Source organism: Phlebotomus papatasi, chromosome 1 (genome assembly GCF_024763615.1).
Source record: "Phlebotomus papatasi isolate M1 chromosome 1, Ppap_2.1, whole genome shotgun sequence".
In the NCBI taxonomy this organism is placed as follows: domain Eukaryota; kingdom Metazoa; phylum Arthropoda; class Insecta; order Diptera; family Psychodidae; genus Phlebotomus; species Phlebotomus papatasi.
The window spans coordinates 6,672,716-6,686,252 of NC_077222.1; the positions used below are offsets into that span (position 1 = coordinate 6,672,716).

Here is a 13,537-nt window from a genome sequence, read left to right on the forward strand (position 1 = left end):
TCTATAAATCGAAAGGAAAAAAAAACCGTGAAGCATACTTTACAATTCTTTTATCCCAGTGACAATTAACATGAACCTTCAAAAAACGTATTAAATTGTTTAATAGAAACCCATTAGTTCACATGCTTTCACTTTGGTGTTTATAATGACAAAAATAAACTCGATAATTGCCATCATTGACAATGAAAACTACATTTTTATGTCAATACTTGACTTGGTAAATAGTCTAATAACAAACCTGCCATTGTGGAAAGTTTTCGTGAAATGTTTGTGCTATTTGACTTTTAGGAGACACATCCCAAAAATTTAATAACTAACTAAAAGCCGGTTTTTTTTTTGTTCAAACTCTAAACATACCACTTAGACCTGAAGAAATACAACCTTCGTAAAGAATCAATGCAAATTAAGCTCAAGGTAGTCGTTCTCAGTCAACAGGTATGTACACCACTGCAAAATTATTTATTCTAAATTCAAAATCTCAGGAAAAATAAAATGTTTCGTCCAAATCGCAAACAATGAACAACCTATTATGCAAAAGTAAACATAATTTTAAAGTGCGCTCTACAAAAATCTGTTACTTTGTATTATGAAAACATAATTTCTTGTGAAGTAAATAAAGTACAAGTAAATTGTCGACACGCCCAGTTTTTCCACGTATAATATTATTTGAATTTAAAACAATAAACAGTCTACAAAGAAATGATACACATTTCTCGCAAGAATTCTTTTATTCGATAACACTGAAATTTTGTATCGATTCCGTGTTTCACGCTTATGCTTCTGCATAACAAAGTAAAATTAATTGGAGTAAGTCATAAACGTGATGTATGACTATAAAATGTTTCGATAATTCATTTAAAATAATAAGAATTGCTACCACGCAATAAAATGACAGAAATGACGTGATTTGAGCATAAATAAAAGGAAATTATGAGTCAATTAGGGGTTTTGTTGATTATTTCTGTTTTTGTTATTATTAGGTAATGTTTAAATAAAACACGGAAAACGAGAATGACATGGTGTAACTAAGAAAACTGCCAGAGTATTTGAGATTTTAAATTTTAAAAGATATCTTTAAAAGGAACATTTTACTTTACACGGAAAAAAATGTTTTACAGTCATTTCTAATTAGGCAATACTCAAAAGTGTTTCAGGACACTTTTGAAATAAAAGAAAATTAAATTTTAAAGACAAAGCTTTCATTTCGGAGATTCATAATGATAAAAAACAAGCATAAAAACAAAAAAAACTAAAAACAATATAAAAATATAATTGTTAAAGAAAATTCCCATTAAACAAAAACTAAAAATAGAAAATAAAAATCTTTACTTCAATCTAGTTTCACAAATCAAAATTGCAAAGTGAATTTCAATTTGTGTAGAATGAATTTTGCAATTCCAATACTTTGAATGATTTCAAATTCTAGAGAATGCCTCTGGTACTTCTTTTAAATCAGGAAAATTTCATTAAATCAAAATTCGTACTCCTCTTGTTCAGTAATAACTTTCCCGATTTGAGAGCTCTTCCCGCTTGAGGTTTTTTCTTTACCGATTCGAAGGTATATCAGAGAGAACTTACCTAAAAACCCGTTGGAAGTTTAAACGTTTAAACTGACGAGTTACATGAAAGTCAGCAAGTTCATGAAAGAACATTTATTTTTTTATGAAACTGCAATTAAAACGTTCTGCCATCCTGAAATACCACAAAAATTCACTTTTTGCAGCAAATGTTTACACACTGTTGTTAACATTGCTGACGATTGACGTGTCAAGAGAATACCGAAATTCGAAATGGAAGAAGAATCAGCGCTAAGGCGGGGAGTACATAAACTTGCACTTTAGGATTCCAGTAGATTTTCGAATAGGTTTGGCATGGCTTTGGAGTGGCTTTATCTCTTCGAAAGGTTATTACTGAATGGAACCATTGGCTTCGTTCAATAATAACCTTTCGAACAGACAAAGCCAAGCCGAACCTATTCGAAAATCTACCAGAAGCCTGAAGTGCAAGTTCACGTACTCGCCGCTTTAGTGCTGATTGTTGTCCCATTTCGAATTTCGGTATTCTAGACCTTTCAATTGTTAACAATGTCAACAACAGTGCGTAACCGTTTGCTGCAAAAAGTGATTTTTTATGTATTTTTTGTGGAATTTCAGGATGACAGAACATTTTAATTGCTAATTCATTCAAAGTAATGTCCTTTTCATAAACTTACTCAAATTTTGTGAAACTTGTCAGTTTAAACTTTCGAATTTCCAACGGGTTTTTACGTAAATTTTCTCTGACATACCTTCAAATCGGTGCAAAAAACTCAACTGCACAGAGCTCTCTAACCGGAAAAGTTATTGTTATTACTCTAATTCGAATTGAGCTAAATTGAATTTTTTGAGGTGCTCAAAAAAAGAAGAAGAGTGTGAAAGATTGCTATAAACTTATGCAAAATATATGAGAATGAAAGAGGCTTAAATTTTGATTTCATGAAATTTTCTTGTCAAAAAGTGTGCCGGAGACCGCAACTTATAAAGCACTAACTTTTTAACTTATTATTTACTGTGTTTAATTTTTTACAGAGTTTTATGTTTGAGATAAAATTATGAGATCAAAGAAAAACAAAAATTAAAAATATCAAGAAAAATTCTTTCCTTCGACCAATATTTTCCATTGTAATTATTCTAACTCGTATTCTTGAATATTCTAGGCTGAATATCAAAATAAAACGGTAGATCTAAACAACAATTGTATCCAAAAAGAGCACATATTTTCTTCATTTTTAACTTCATAAACCCTGCAAGTCACCATTTAAAAAAAATCTTATCTTTCAAGATGTCTTCCACTGACATTTGTTGTTTAAACCAAACTTAAAATTTATTTAAATTTGTTACTTTGTTTTTCTTTGTTATTTTATAAATTTTATCAATTTTTAAAAGAATGGATTGTAAAATCTAAAGAATAAAACCGAAAATGTCAATTCCTTTAGTCAAGATACACTAGGCCGCCCTCGATTGCGCATACAGAAAAATATATTTCATAGAATAGTTCGTAAAAGTTTGTACTTTTCGCAAACATTGTAAAATAATAACATGACGAGCATTTTCGTTCTATTACAAACATTTGTTCATAGGTTCGTACATTTCTGTCTGTCTAGCAACAATTTACAAACAAATTACAAAATTTTGCGAAAATTTATCAACAAATGTAGTAAGATAAAACAAATGTTCATGAAGTGACCATGATATGAACAATGTTTGTGAAGAAAGTACAGACTTTTACGAACTTTTGTATGGGTTTACACGATTTACGAGCATTTCATAACTCATCAGTAGGAAATCACAAGCATTTACGAACAATCGCCTTGTAACAAACTATCCCTGTCCCAAACATTCCCGGTCTCACTACTATAATAAGAAAATGTTTATAAAATATATTTGTTAAAAGTTCGTCTAGGGTAACGTATGGTATTTCTGGACAAGGTGTTTTTCGGAACATAATGTGGATGTGGATATTTTGGGACACATCAAAAATCCTATAAATATTTGTTTTCCAATTATTTTTAAGTTCTATATAAAATATTAAGCTCTGTACGTACACTGAGAAAAAAAAGAGGGTGCGATTAACTTTTTTCCTCAGAACTTTAACACTTTTTAGGTGTAAAAATATATCAACATTTTTTAATGTAATTTTATACCTTTTTAATGGTAAAATTAACATGAAAAAGGGTAACTTTAACCCCTAATACACCTAAAAAGCATAATATTTACACCTATTTCGGATCAATAATGCAAGGCAAAATTAACATTTCCGGAATATTATTTTAACTTTTTCGGATTTCTCTCAGTGTATCAGATAAACATAAAACATCTGAAATTTTATTTAATTTAAAGCGTGAAATACGCGTGAATTGTTGAGTGTCACATTTCACTTTTTACAAAACCTACAGTGTGGTCAATTTTGCAGATGTCAACACAAACAGTGTTTAGTTTTTTTCGATTTAAGTCACCTTACAAGTGAAATTTAAACAACGTTTTTATGAAAGAGTGAAATTTAGAATTTAGACCTTCTACTTAAAGGTAAATAATCAGGCTCAGTGAAATTTATATGCATAATAGCGACTTTTGTCTGTCCCAAAATATACCACTCTAACTTCTTTACATTTTTTGTTATTTTTTATAAAAATTGATGCATTTTTCAACATTTTTCGATCAGAATCTTATTCTGGATATTATAAGGAAAATAAATATTTGTATCAACAAAGAAAAAAATAATTTGAGAAGTCATTAAGCTGTTTGAATCTTGAAAGTGCTGAAAAGTGTCTCGAAATACCACACATTACCCTAATTGAATTTACTTCGTACAAAACCTTCAGAAATAAATAAACAAATAATTCGTCAAAAACCAAATGTTTATTGACAACTATTTTGACAAAAAGTTTTTCTCATTTTATATAGAAATACCTCCAATTGACAAACCTTTGACAAATTATGTTACAAACGTTTGGCATTTATATGAAATTTACCGGTCAAAATCTAAGTTACTTGTACACTGCTGCGTTGATTTATCGCACCTTGGCATCCCAAATATTCGCCAAAATCACAAAAATTCATTGACTCTTTTCGTGAACTCTTTCCCATCCAAAAAAAAAAGTTCTCACACAGACAAACATGCAGATCTCTCAATTCATGCTGAACATAAATGAATGGATGTGTGAGAATTGGGCAGAAATTTCACAAATTAATTAACACAGATGCCCCCACGAGAAGGGGGTCAAATTTTTGGGTGTTAATAAAATGAAGTACGGAAGAAACTTACCGTTGGTGCAGCAGAAAGCCACGATGAGCAAAGTCAGGCTGAGGTGTTGGCCCCCAATTGGATGGGGTCGTGGGGTTAGGGCCATGATGGAGCACCCAAAATGGCGGACGTCCACGTAATCCTTCGCCTTTTGAGGGGGTGTCTCTGCCCACCCACTGAAGTCCTGTCGCAAGCTCTTGGCTCCAGGTGTCACTTGTAATTTTATTCCATGCAAAAAATCACTTTTAAAACAATTTATCTCTCTCCTATTTTGTTGCCTCTCAAATTACTTTCACTCAATATTATGCCAAAAAATTTCCACCTTTTTTTTAAAAAAAAAACTATTTCACGATTTTTTTTTCGTTCACTCAGTGGAATATTTCCATTAAAAGTTTTCGGCGAGAAAAACACTCCTCAATTCTTCACACAACTGCCTTGTTGAAATACTCTACTTAAATGGTATTATTGTCTTTTATCACAGTGCTGTGGTTATTTGTCTCTTGGCCAAAAACTGGTCACTGGTTCAAGATGAAGATGAGAAATGAGATAAACTGAGCTCGCCAGGTGAGGTGCTGAATAAATTCACTTTGGTGTGTGAAAGTAAAACAAGAAACCAAAGGTATAAAACCAAAAAATAAAATTATTACTGGTACACCCAAAAGCGCGACAGTGACTTGAGTGTGCTCATGGAGAAGCTCAACCTCGGACTGAGGTGTACGCGAATATCCCCCAAAAAGCGTGCTCAGAGCTCCCACATCCGGAGCCGAGACATGGAGAGGCAGCGAGAGAGAGAGTAGCTGGGGAAGGTCTGATGGCCAATAATGGAAGGGGAGACTCCATCAGCATGATGGCTTTCTCGGCAGGAGCGACGTGAGCTTCGGACGGAACGTGAGTTATGGCTCCTGGAAAACACTCCTGGACACATTGATAGCTCCAAATTTGGGGAAAAGTCTAAAAATCGTCAAAAAAGAGAGAACGATTAAGGATATCTAGTGATGAAATCAGGAACAAACTGAACTAACAACTGTTTTCATCTAACTTATTAATTAATTACATTTTTTTTGTCTACTAATTGGATAGATAATCCAATACTTCGCAACATATCAGGACATGAGAAGTTCGTTTATTCACCGCGAATGGCTCCAATATCAGAGATACAGCCGATTATCACAAACTAACCTGAACCATATGTGTCTTTTTAGTCCCGATCAATATCCCGAATGCCAAAGTATCGAAGTATCTCGAAACCCAAAATCAGGATTTTGGATTTCGGGATTTTGACTTTTCTGGGTTTTGGTTTTTCAGAATATTGGGTTTCAGGATTTTGGATTTCGGGATTTTAGATTACTGGATTTTGGCTTTCGGGATCTTGACCTTTTCAGGATTTTGGCTTTCGGGATAACGGCTTTTGGAATTTTAGCCTTTTCAGGACTTTGGCTTTTGGGATGATTCCTAGATTCTGGCTTTCGGAATTTAACAGTCTTCGAGATTTTGGCGTTTTCAGTATTTTGGCGTTCGGGATTTTAGCTTTCGGAATTTTAGATTCCTGGATTTTGGCTTTCGGGATTTTGGACTTTTCAGGATTTTGGCTTTCGGAATTTTAGATTCCTGGATTTTGGCTTTCGGGATCTTGGACTCTTCGAAATTTTTGCCTTTCCGGGATTTTGGCTTTTGGAATTTAAGACCCTTCGATATTTTGGCTTTTTCGGGATTTTGGCCTTTTCGATATTTCTTCTTTTGGGATTTTGGTCTTTTCAGGATTTTGTCTTTCAGGATTCTGGCTTTCGGAATTTAACAGTCTTCGAGATTTTGGCTTTTGGGATTTTAGCCTTTTCAGGATTTTGGCTTTTGGGATTTTAAATTCCTGGATTTTGGCTTGTGGGATCTTAGATTCTTCGAGATTTTGACCTTTTCGGGAATTTGGCTTTCGGAATTTAAGACTCTTCGAGATTTTGGCTTTTTCGGGATTTTGGCCTTTTCGATATTTCTGCTTTTGGGATTTTGGCATTTTCAGAATTTTGGCTTTCGGAATTTAACAGACTTCGAGATTTTGGCTTTTGGGATTTTAACCTTTTCAGGATTTTGCCTTTTGGGATTTTGACTTTCGGAATTAAAGACTATTCGAGATTTTGGCGTTTTCAGTATTTTGGAGTTCAGTATTTTGGCGTTCGGAATTTAAGACACTTCGAGATTTTGGTTTTTTCGGGATTTTGGCTTTTTCGATATTTTGGCTTTTGGGATTTTGGCCTTTTCAGAATTTTGGCTTTCAGGATTCTGGCTTTCGGAATTTAACAGTCTTCGAGATTTTGGCTTTTGGAATTTTAACTTTTTCAGGATTTTGGGTTTTGGGATCTTAAATTCCTGGATTTTGGCTTGTGGGATCTTAGACTCTTCGAGATTTTGACCTTTTCGGGATTTTGGCTTTTGGAATTTAAGACTCTTCGAGATTTTGGCTTTTTCGGGATTTTGGCCTTTTCGATATTTCTGCTTTTGGGATTTTTGCCTTTTCAGGATTTTGGTTTTCAAGATTCTGGCTTTCTGAATTTAACAGTCTTCGAGATTTTGGCTTTTGGGATTTTAGCCTTTTCAGGATTTTGGCTTTCAGGATTCTGGCTTTCGGAATTCAAGACTGTTCGAGATTTTGGCGTTTTCAGTATTTTGGCGTTCGGGATTTTGGCTTTCGGAATTTAAGACTCTTCGAGATTTTGGCTTTTTCGGGATTTTGGCCTTTTCGATATTTTGGCTTTTGGGATTTTAGTCTTCTCAGGATTTCGGCTTTCGAAATTTAAGACTGTTCGAGTTTTTTGCGTTTTCAGTATTTTACCGTTTCGGATTTTGGCTTTCGGAATTTAAGACTCTTCGAGATTTTGGCCTTTTCAGGATTTGTTTTTTCGCGATTTTAGCTCTTCGGGATTTTGGGGTTCGAGGTTTTTCCTTTTCTAGATGTTAATGGTTTCCGGGATATCTTGGCTTTTCGGAATTTTAGCTTCTCGAGATTTTGGTTTTCAAGATTCTGGCTTTTAAGAATTCAGCCGTCATCGGTTTCTTCTATTAAAAAATTATTAAATAAAACAGAAAAACCTAAAAGACGTTAGAATTCAACTCTTCTAAATAACTTTAAAAACTTTAAGCTGATAACTTCAATTCGTTTTTATCTTTTTCTCGCAATATTTTTTGTTTGATAATATTCAGGTTCAAGAATTTTAAATAAATATCTCGTTCACTCACGTTCCATTATACTGAAATTAGCTCTATATTAGCCTCTTAACATATTCTTCACCAGCGAATGTGATATCTTCGGACAATTTTTTCAATTTTTTCTTTGTTCCTGATAGATTAACACCATTATGATCCATTTCAGGAAATGTAGGGCATGGATCAGATATATTAATAAACTAGGAAAAAAAATTGAGTTATCCGAAGCTGTCGTTGGTCGGTTGTCCGAAGATAACGCACTTTCCCCAAAATACCAACAACTCATAAAATAATTAAAAAAAAAAAACACCACGACCTACTGATAGGTTCTTTAGAAATATGCTAAAATATAATTTTGAAATATCTCTAAAGCTCGAACTACTATTAAATGATAATATTTCTTTTATATGAAACAATAATAATACAATAATGTATCTCACTTTTCAAGATTAATGACTATTCTTCCATTTCAACTTATAAGACATTGTATAATGTTTCGATTTATTTACGTAAGATCTCCACAGGTTATCTTGTTTTCATTCTCTATTTACTATTTTCTCTCATAACAAAATAAAACAATAAAAATTTCCGGAAAATAAAAAAAAAAATAGGGAACCACACAAATTTGAGAGGACTCAATGAACATTTTAAAAACACAATATTATCATAACCAACATTGATCACTTTCATTTCACTTGAAGCATTTTATCATATGAATATCTATTATAAATCTTTAATATATTATTTCCATTCACTGAACACATTTATTCGCATTCCATGAAAAATTCTGCATGATAAAGCAACAATTTACTTAATAAAATCAAATGTAAATCCACAATTAAACTTGTGTACTTTTATGCCTGGCTGCATTTGTGACTTTATGTCAAAAATTAAAAATTTCACTTCCGATATTTTCGAGGGAACGGTAATTTTGACCACAACTGTTTGTGGTGTCAGACGCGCAGGCGAGCTCAGTTTGTGCGATAAACACTCGCTCTGGGTTGTGAAAATGTGTTATGGAAGAGCACCATTCTGGAAATTGTACAGCACGTTGGCGATTGGTGCAGTGCGCATGTTTCAATTGGGGGAGGCGTCCACCTTCCGGAGGACGCTACTCTTGGAAGAGTCGGGGTCCTTTGACTGATTGACTGGGACTCCTAATTAATTACTCACGGCATGCCGAGCATTTTCCGCTATTTTGTTTGCTAATAATAATGAGCATTTCAGATCAAAAGCTTCCCCTGAAAATTCATACATTCGCAATGAATGATTCAACCAAAGCAGTGATTGATATAATCGGAAAATTATTTTTTTTAACAGATAAATCATGAAATACATCGCCGATATTTATGTCATTCACTTGTAACTCTTTGCATTTAATACCCTTGAATTAAAACGTAATTCTCTCTCTGACAAGATCCATAAGATTGAAAAAAAATCAATGTCAGGGCTATTGTTGAGAATAGCGACAAATACAGATTAAGTATAATGAAAGCTGTTGGAATGGAACTATATCAAATATGAAGAGTTTAAGGCTAGTAATTAGTTGAAAATTAATGATATTAAAAATCATTGTTAGAAGCATTGTTAGAAGAACTGAAAATCCGCAAAATTATTCTGAAAAAATAGATCCAATGATTCTCTTTAATAGGGTAGAAAATAGAGAAAACAAAATCTACTTTCACCCTTTGAAGGATAATATGTTGTAACGTTTTTGTTCTTTTATCAGTAAGCCATATCTTTAATAGGATATATGTGGGAGTGATTTCAGGAGAGGATAAACGAACAATGCCCTTTGTCCTTTCACTATTTCCGTTACCTATCATTCTTATACATCAGAAGTATCAGAAAAATACCTTTAAGCACTTTAATCTCTATTCTCTAATTTACAGTATATTGCTTGAACCCTGAACACGCTTCAATTTATAAAAAAAAAATACAAGAAAAGTAAAAAAAAATTGTAATATGATTCCTTTAATAAACAATTATAAGAACAAAAAATAAAAATAAGCTCAATTCAAAGTTATTGATGTATGACTAAATTTTGTAAAATTAATTTAAATTAAATTAAATCTTCTAAAACTTTTTGTAATGTACCATGCCAAATATATGAACACATTTTAACAAACACACACATTCTGAATAGTTCTTTTTAATTAAATGATAAAAGCTATATAATTCCTACTTCAAAAAAAGATTATTCATTTAATAAAAGATTAATAAAAAGGTCTATATTAATTATCTTAAAGATATTAATCATTTAAAAAGTATTTTTAAAACTATCAATTTCTATTTTTTGTTCCATTTTCTTTTCAAAAATACGAACCCTCTTTAAAAATAAACTTTCATAATTACTGCTCGAACTCGAACAGAGAGCAGTTATATATATAATCGCATATAATCGTCTGTTTTTAACTTGTCGTTCTGGAGCTTAAACGGTAAGAGATATCGACTTCCGGCCTTCGATGACCCTCAATAAAATAAAACAATGGTCTCAATTCTGAGACCAAGATCAAGATCAAAATTTCAAGTTGTTAAATTTTTCCTAGATCAAGATTTCATATTCTGACGCAAAGCATTCATAGAACTTAAAATGTCTTAGCTAAGAACCAATATTTCAAGATTTTCCACACTTAACGAAACGTCACTTCTGACAAATATCTTCATTTATTTGCCGAATTTGTTGATATTTCGTCATATAGATTATGAAAATGAATAATAAGATGTATTAAAGAATAAATGAGAGCACATGAACGGGTATACAGAAAGTGCAAACGTGCAAACCAAACTTGTGACCTGTAATAAACCTTGAAATTCTTATGCAAGATGTGGTTGTTTTTCAGGTATTCTTAGAGTGTTGTACTTTGATACGAACATCTAGAAATATGTACTATTTCGATTAAATTACAAAGCCAAAAGCAGTATTTTTCATAGTAATTCTATTTTTGTACCATCTCTTATAGAAGTATTTATCATCAATATAATCATTTCGGTATGAAACTCTTCAAATTGTTAGTATCTTGAAAATTCCAAGCACCTCCGAGAGGTTCTTGGAATTATTTCAAGAAAACAAGATATTTGACGTCTTGAAATCTTAAAATATTGGTTTCAGAATTACAAATCTTGATATCCACACGGTTTATGTATTGGATTTCAAGATTCCAAGACATTTGACAGATTTGACATCTTGATCTTGATTTTTTGATTTCAGAATATCAAAATCTTGAACTTTTCTTGATCTGGATCTTGATCTTGGTCTTAGAATTGAGGCCAATATCTCTAGACGTTTTTCTTTCTTTTCCTCCGACCCGTCCAAAATCATGTTTTATCGTTTTTCTCAAAATTGGCCCAAGCTTTTTTCAATGATTTTCGGATATGTTTTAGAGGTATTCAAAGCGAACATTTCATCCAAGCATACCTATGACCGGAAAATGCGTCATTTTGAATTATTGAAGGTCAAAAGTCAATCACTTTGAAGGGCTCAATTTTTAACCGATTTGGTTGAATTTGGATTTTCTGGACAGGTATTGAAATTCTGAACCCGTCTGTATCGGTCACCATCGGTAATGAATCGGTTAAGTATCGATTTTATGATTTTTAAATGCTTTTGTGATTTATGAATGAATCAATTTGATCTGTAATAGACCATATGACACCAAGAGATCCGTCTATCCGTCCATCTGCTCGTCCGTCTGTCCGTCCTTCTGATACCAATCAGAGATCATACGGTTAAAGATTAAGTCCAATCTGAGACCATTAACATACCCCCCATTTCCCCCAGCCCTCCCATTTCTCATTAAAACCATGTTTTTTAAGATTATTTCAAAATGGGTCGTAAGATTTTTTTCAGTATTGGCGGACATTTCGTCATTATGAATCATATTTGGGGCTCGTTAGAAAGGTCTTGAAATTTGTGATAAGACCAAAACATCACAGAAAAAAATGGCAATGAACCGATTATGAACCGATAACTAATTTTTCTCCGAAAATCAATTTTATTAATCCTAAGCCACTTTGAGTGATGTTTTGATGATTTATAAATGCGTTCAAATCGGTTCTGAACCGGTAATGAACCGGTTATGATAACATATTTGTTCATTAAAAATTAGGGGAGACTGGGGGAAAATTTGTCAAAGCGAAAATTTCACTATTCACTATTTTCTAAAATCAAAGAGACTGAGGTTTGAAATTTTTATTATAGATAGCCTCCATGAACCTTCTTAAACTTAAAAAGTTTCAAGGGATTCGAGGAAGGATTATATAAAATAAAAAATAATGAAATTTTGAGCCGTATTTTTGGAATATTTGGCTTACAGAAAATATCAATACTGGATTAGCTCAATTTAAGCACATTTCTAAATAAATTTTCTATAAAAATATATCTATTTAATATTTTCAACGTTTGCGAGAGTAAAACGTCACAAATTATCCAAAGACTGACAAAATTTGCCCCAGCAATTTTGAGAATCTCCACAAAATCGACTTTTAGAAAATGATTCGAAAATCACATTTCTTTCGAGATAGAGGAAAATAGTCTTCTGCCTCTTCTGCAATGTTGTAGAGCAGTGAATTTCCTATAAGAATATGCTCATTATAAAGCGTTTAAGTTTTCTCAGAGCTCGTGAAAAAATTAAATATGCGTTTCGACAAGTTGCCCCATAGTCTCCCTATATATTTATTTATTTGCAAATTTTGAAAATAAACTGATTTTTTTAGATAAAATTTTATCACAGAAATTTAGGAAAGTCAATGCTCTTGAATGTAATGAAATTATTTATTTACATGGCCGTATATTGTCGTTCTGATCGTACTGAATCGTATTGTATATTTAAAAAATCATTCAATTTATTTATCATTAATTTATTCTTTTTTCCAACCTTCTAAACCCAATACAAGAGTTGGACTCCAAAGCATAATAACTAATATTTTTATTTATTTATTAAATTGATAAATTTACCTAATTTACATATTTTTGTTCTATGGCTAGGAAAAGATTATTGCGACAAATAAAATAGAGTTCGAGAAAAATTATTCTAATTTTTAGCTTGGGAAATAAACACTAAACATCCTGAACATTGTGAGAAAATCGTACGAATTTTAGAAAATATTGTTAAAATGTTATACCTTTATATTTAAATGTTTTTAAGAGCTCGAATTAAATATGTTTTTTTTTATTATGTTGAAAAAATGTGTCAAGGAAATAGGGGAAACTGGGGCACTACTAAACACGGGGTAGCACCAAACACTAATTTTCATTGTTAAATTATTTGGAGTATCTCAACCATTTTTTCAGTGGACAAGTATCTTTATAATGCATATAAATGTCTATAAGTGTTGTCTTCGGAAGTCGAATATCTGATTAAAAAATCTCAGTGTTTGGTGCTACCCCGTGTTTGGTGGTGCCCCAGTTTCCCCTATGTATTTTTTTTAGTCTGCGTGACCCATGTAACCCCATAAGTATTTTCAAACCCAATATAGTGTACTTGTACTGTGAATTCACGAAAAAACAAATTGTCATAAAAATTATATAAAAATTAAAAATTAATTGGATGTTAATCAT

General features: G+C 32.2%; 1 protein-coding gene across 4 annotated transcripts in view; it reads right to left on the reverse strand.

Moving 5' to 3' along the window:
• The window catches only part of LOC129798621 (protein Skeletor, isoforms B/C), a 65,453-nt gene extending 59,711 nt beyond the window's left edge, over nucleotides 1–5,742 (reverse strand). For 3 of the 4 annotated variants that reach the window (XM_055841857.1, XM_055841856.1, XM_055841855.1), the window contains exon 1: nucleotides 4,804–5,742. In XM_055841857.1, the coding sequence (XP_055697832.1) occupies nucleotides 4,804–4,888 (85 nt within the window). In that variant the 5' untranslated portion in view covers nucleotides 4,889–5,742. The remainder of the gene's footprint in view (nucleotides 1–4,803) is intronic. The other variant, XM_055841858.1, reaches the window with a different exon arrangement.
• Nucleotides 5,743–13,537: the final 7,795 nt, after the last annotated feature.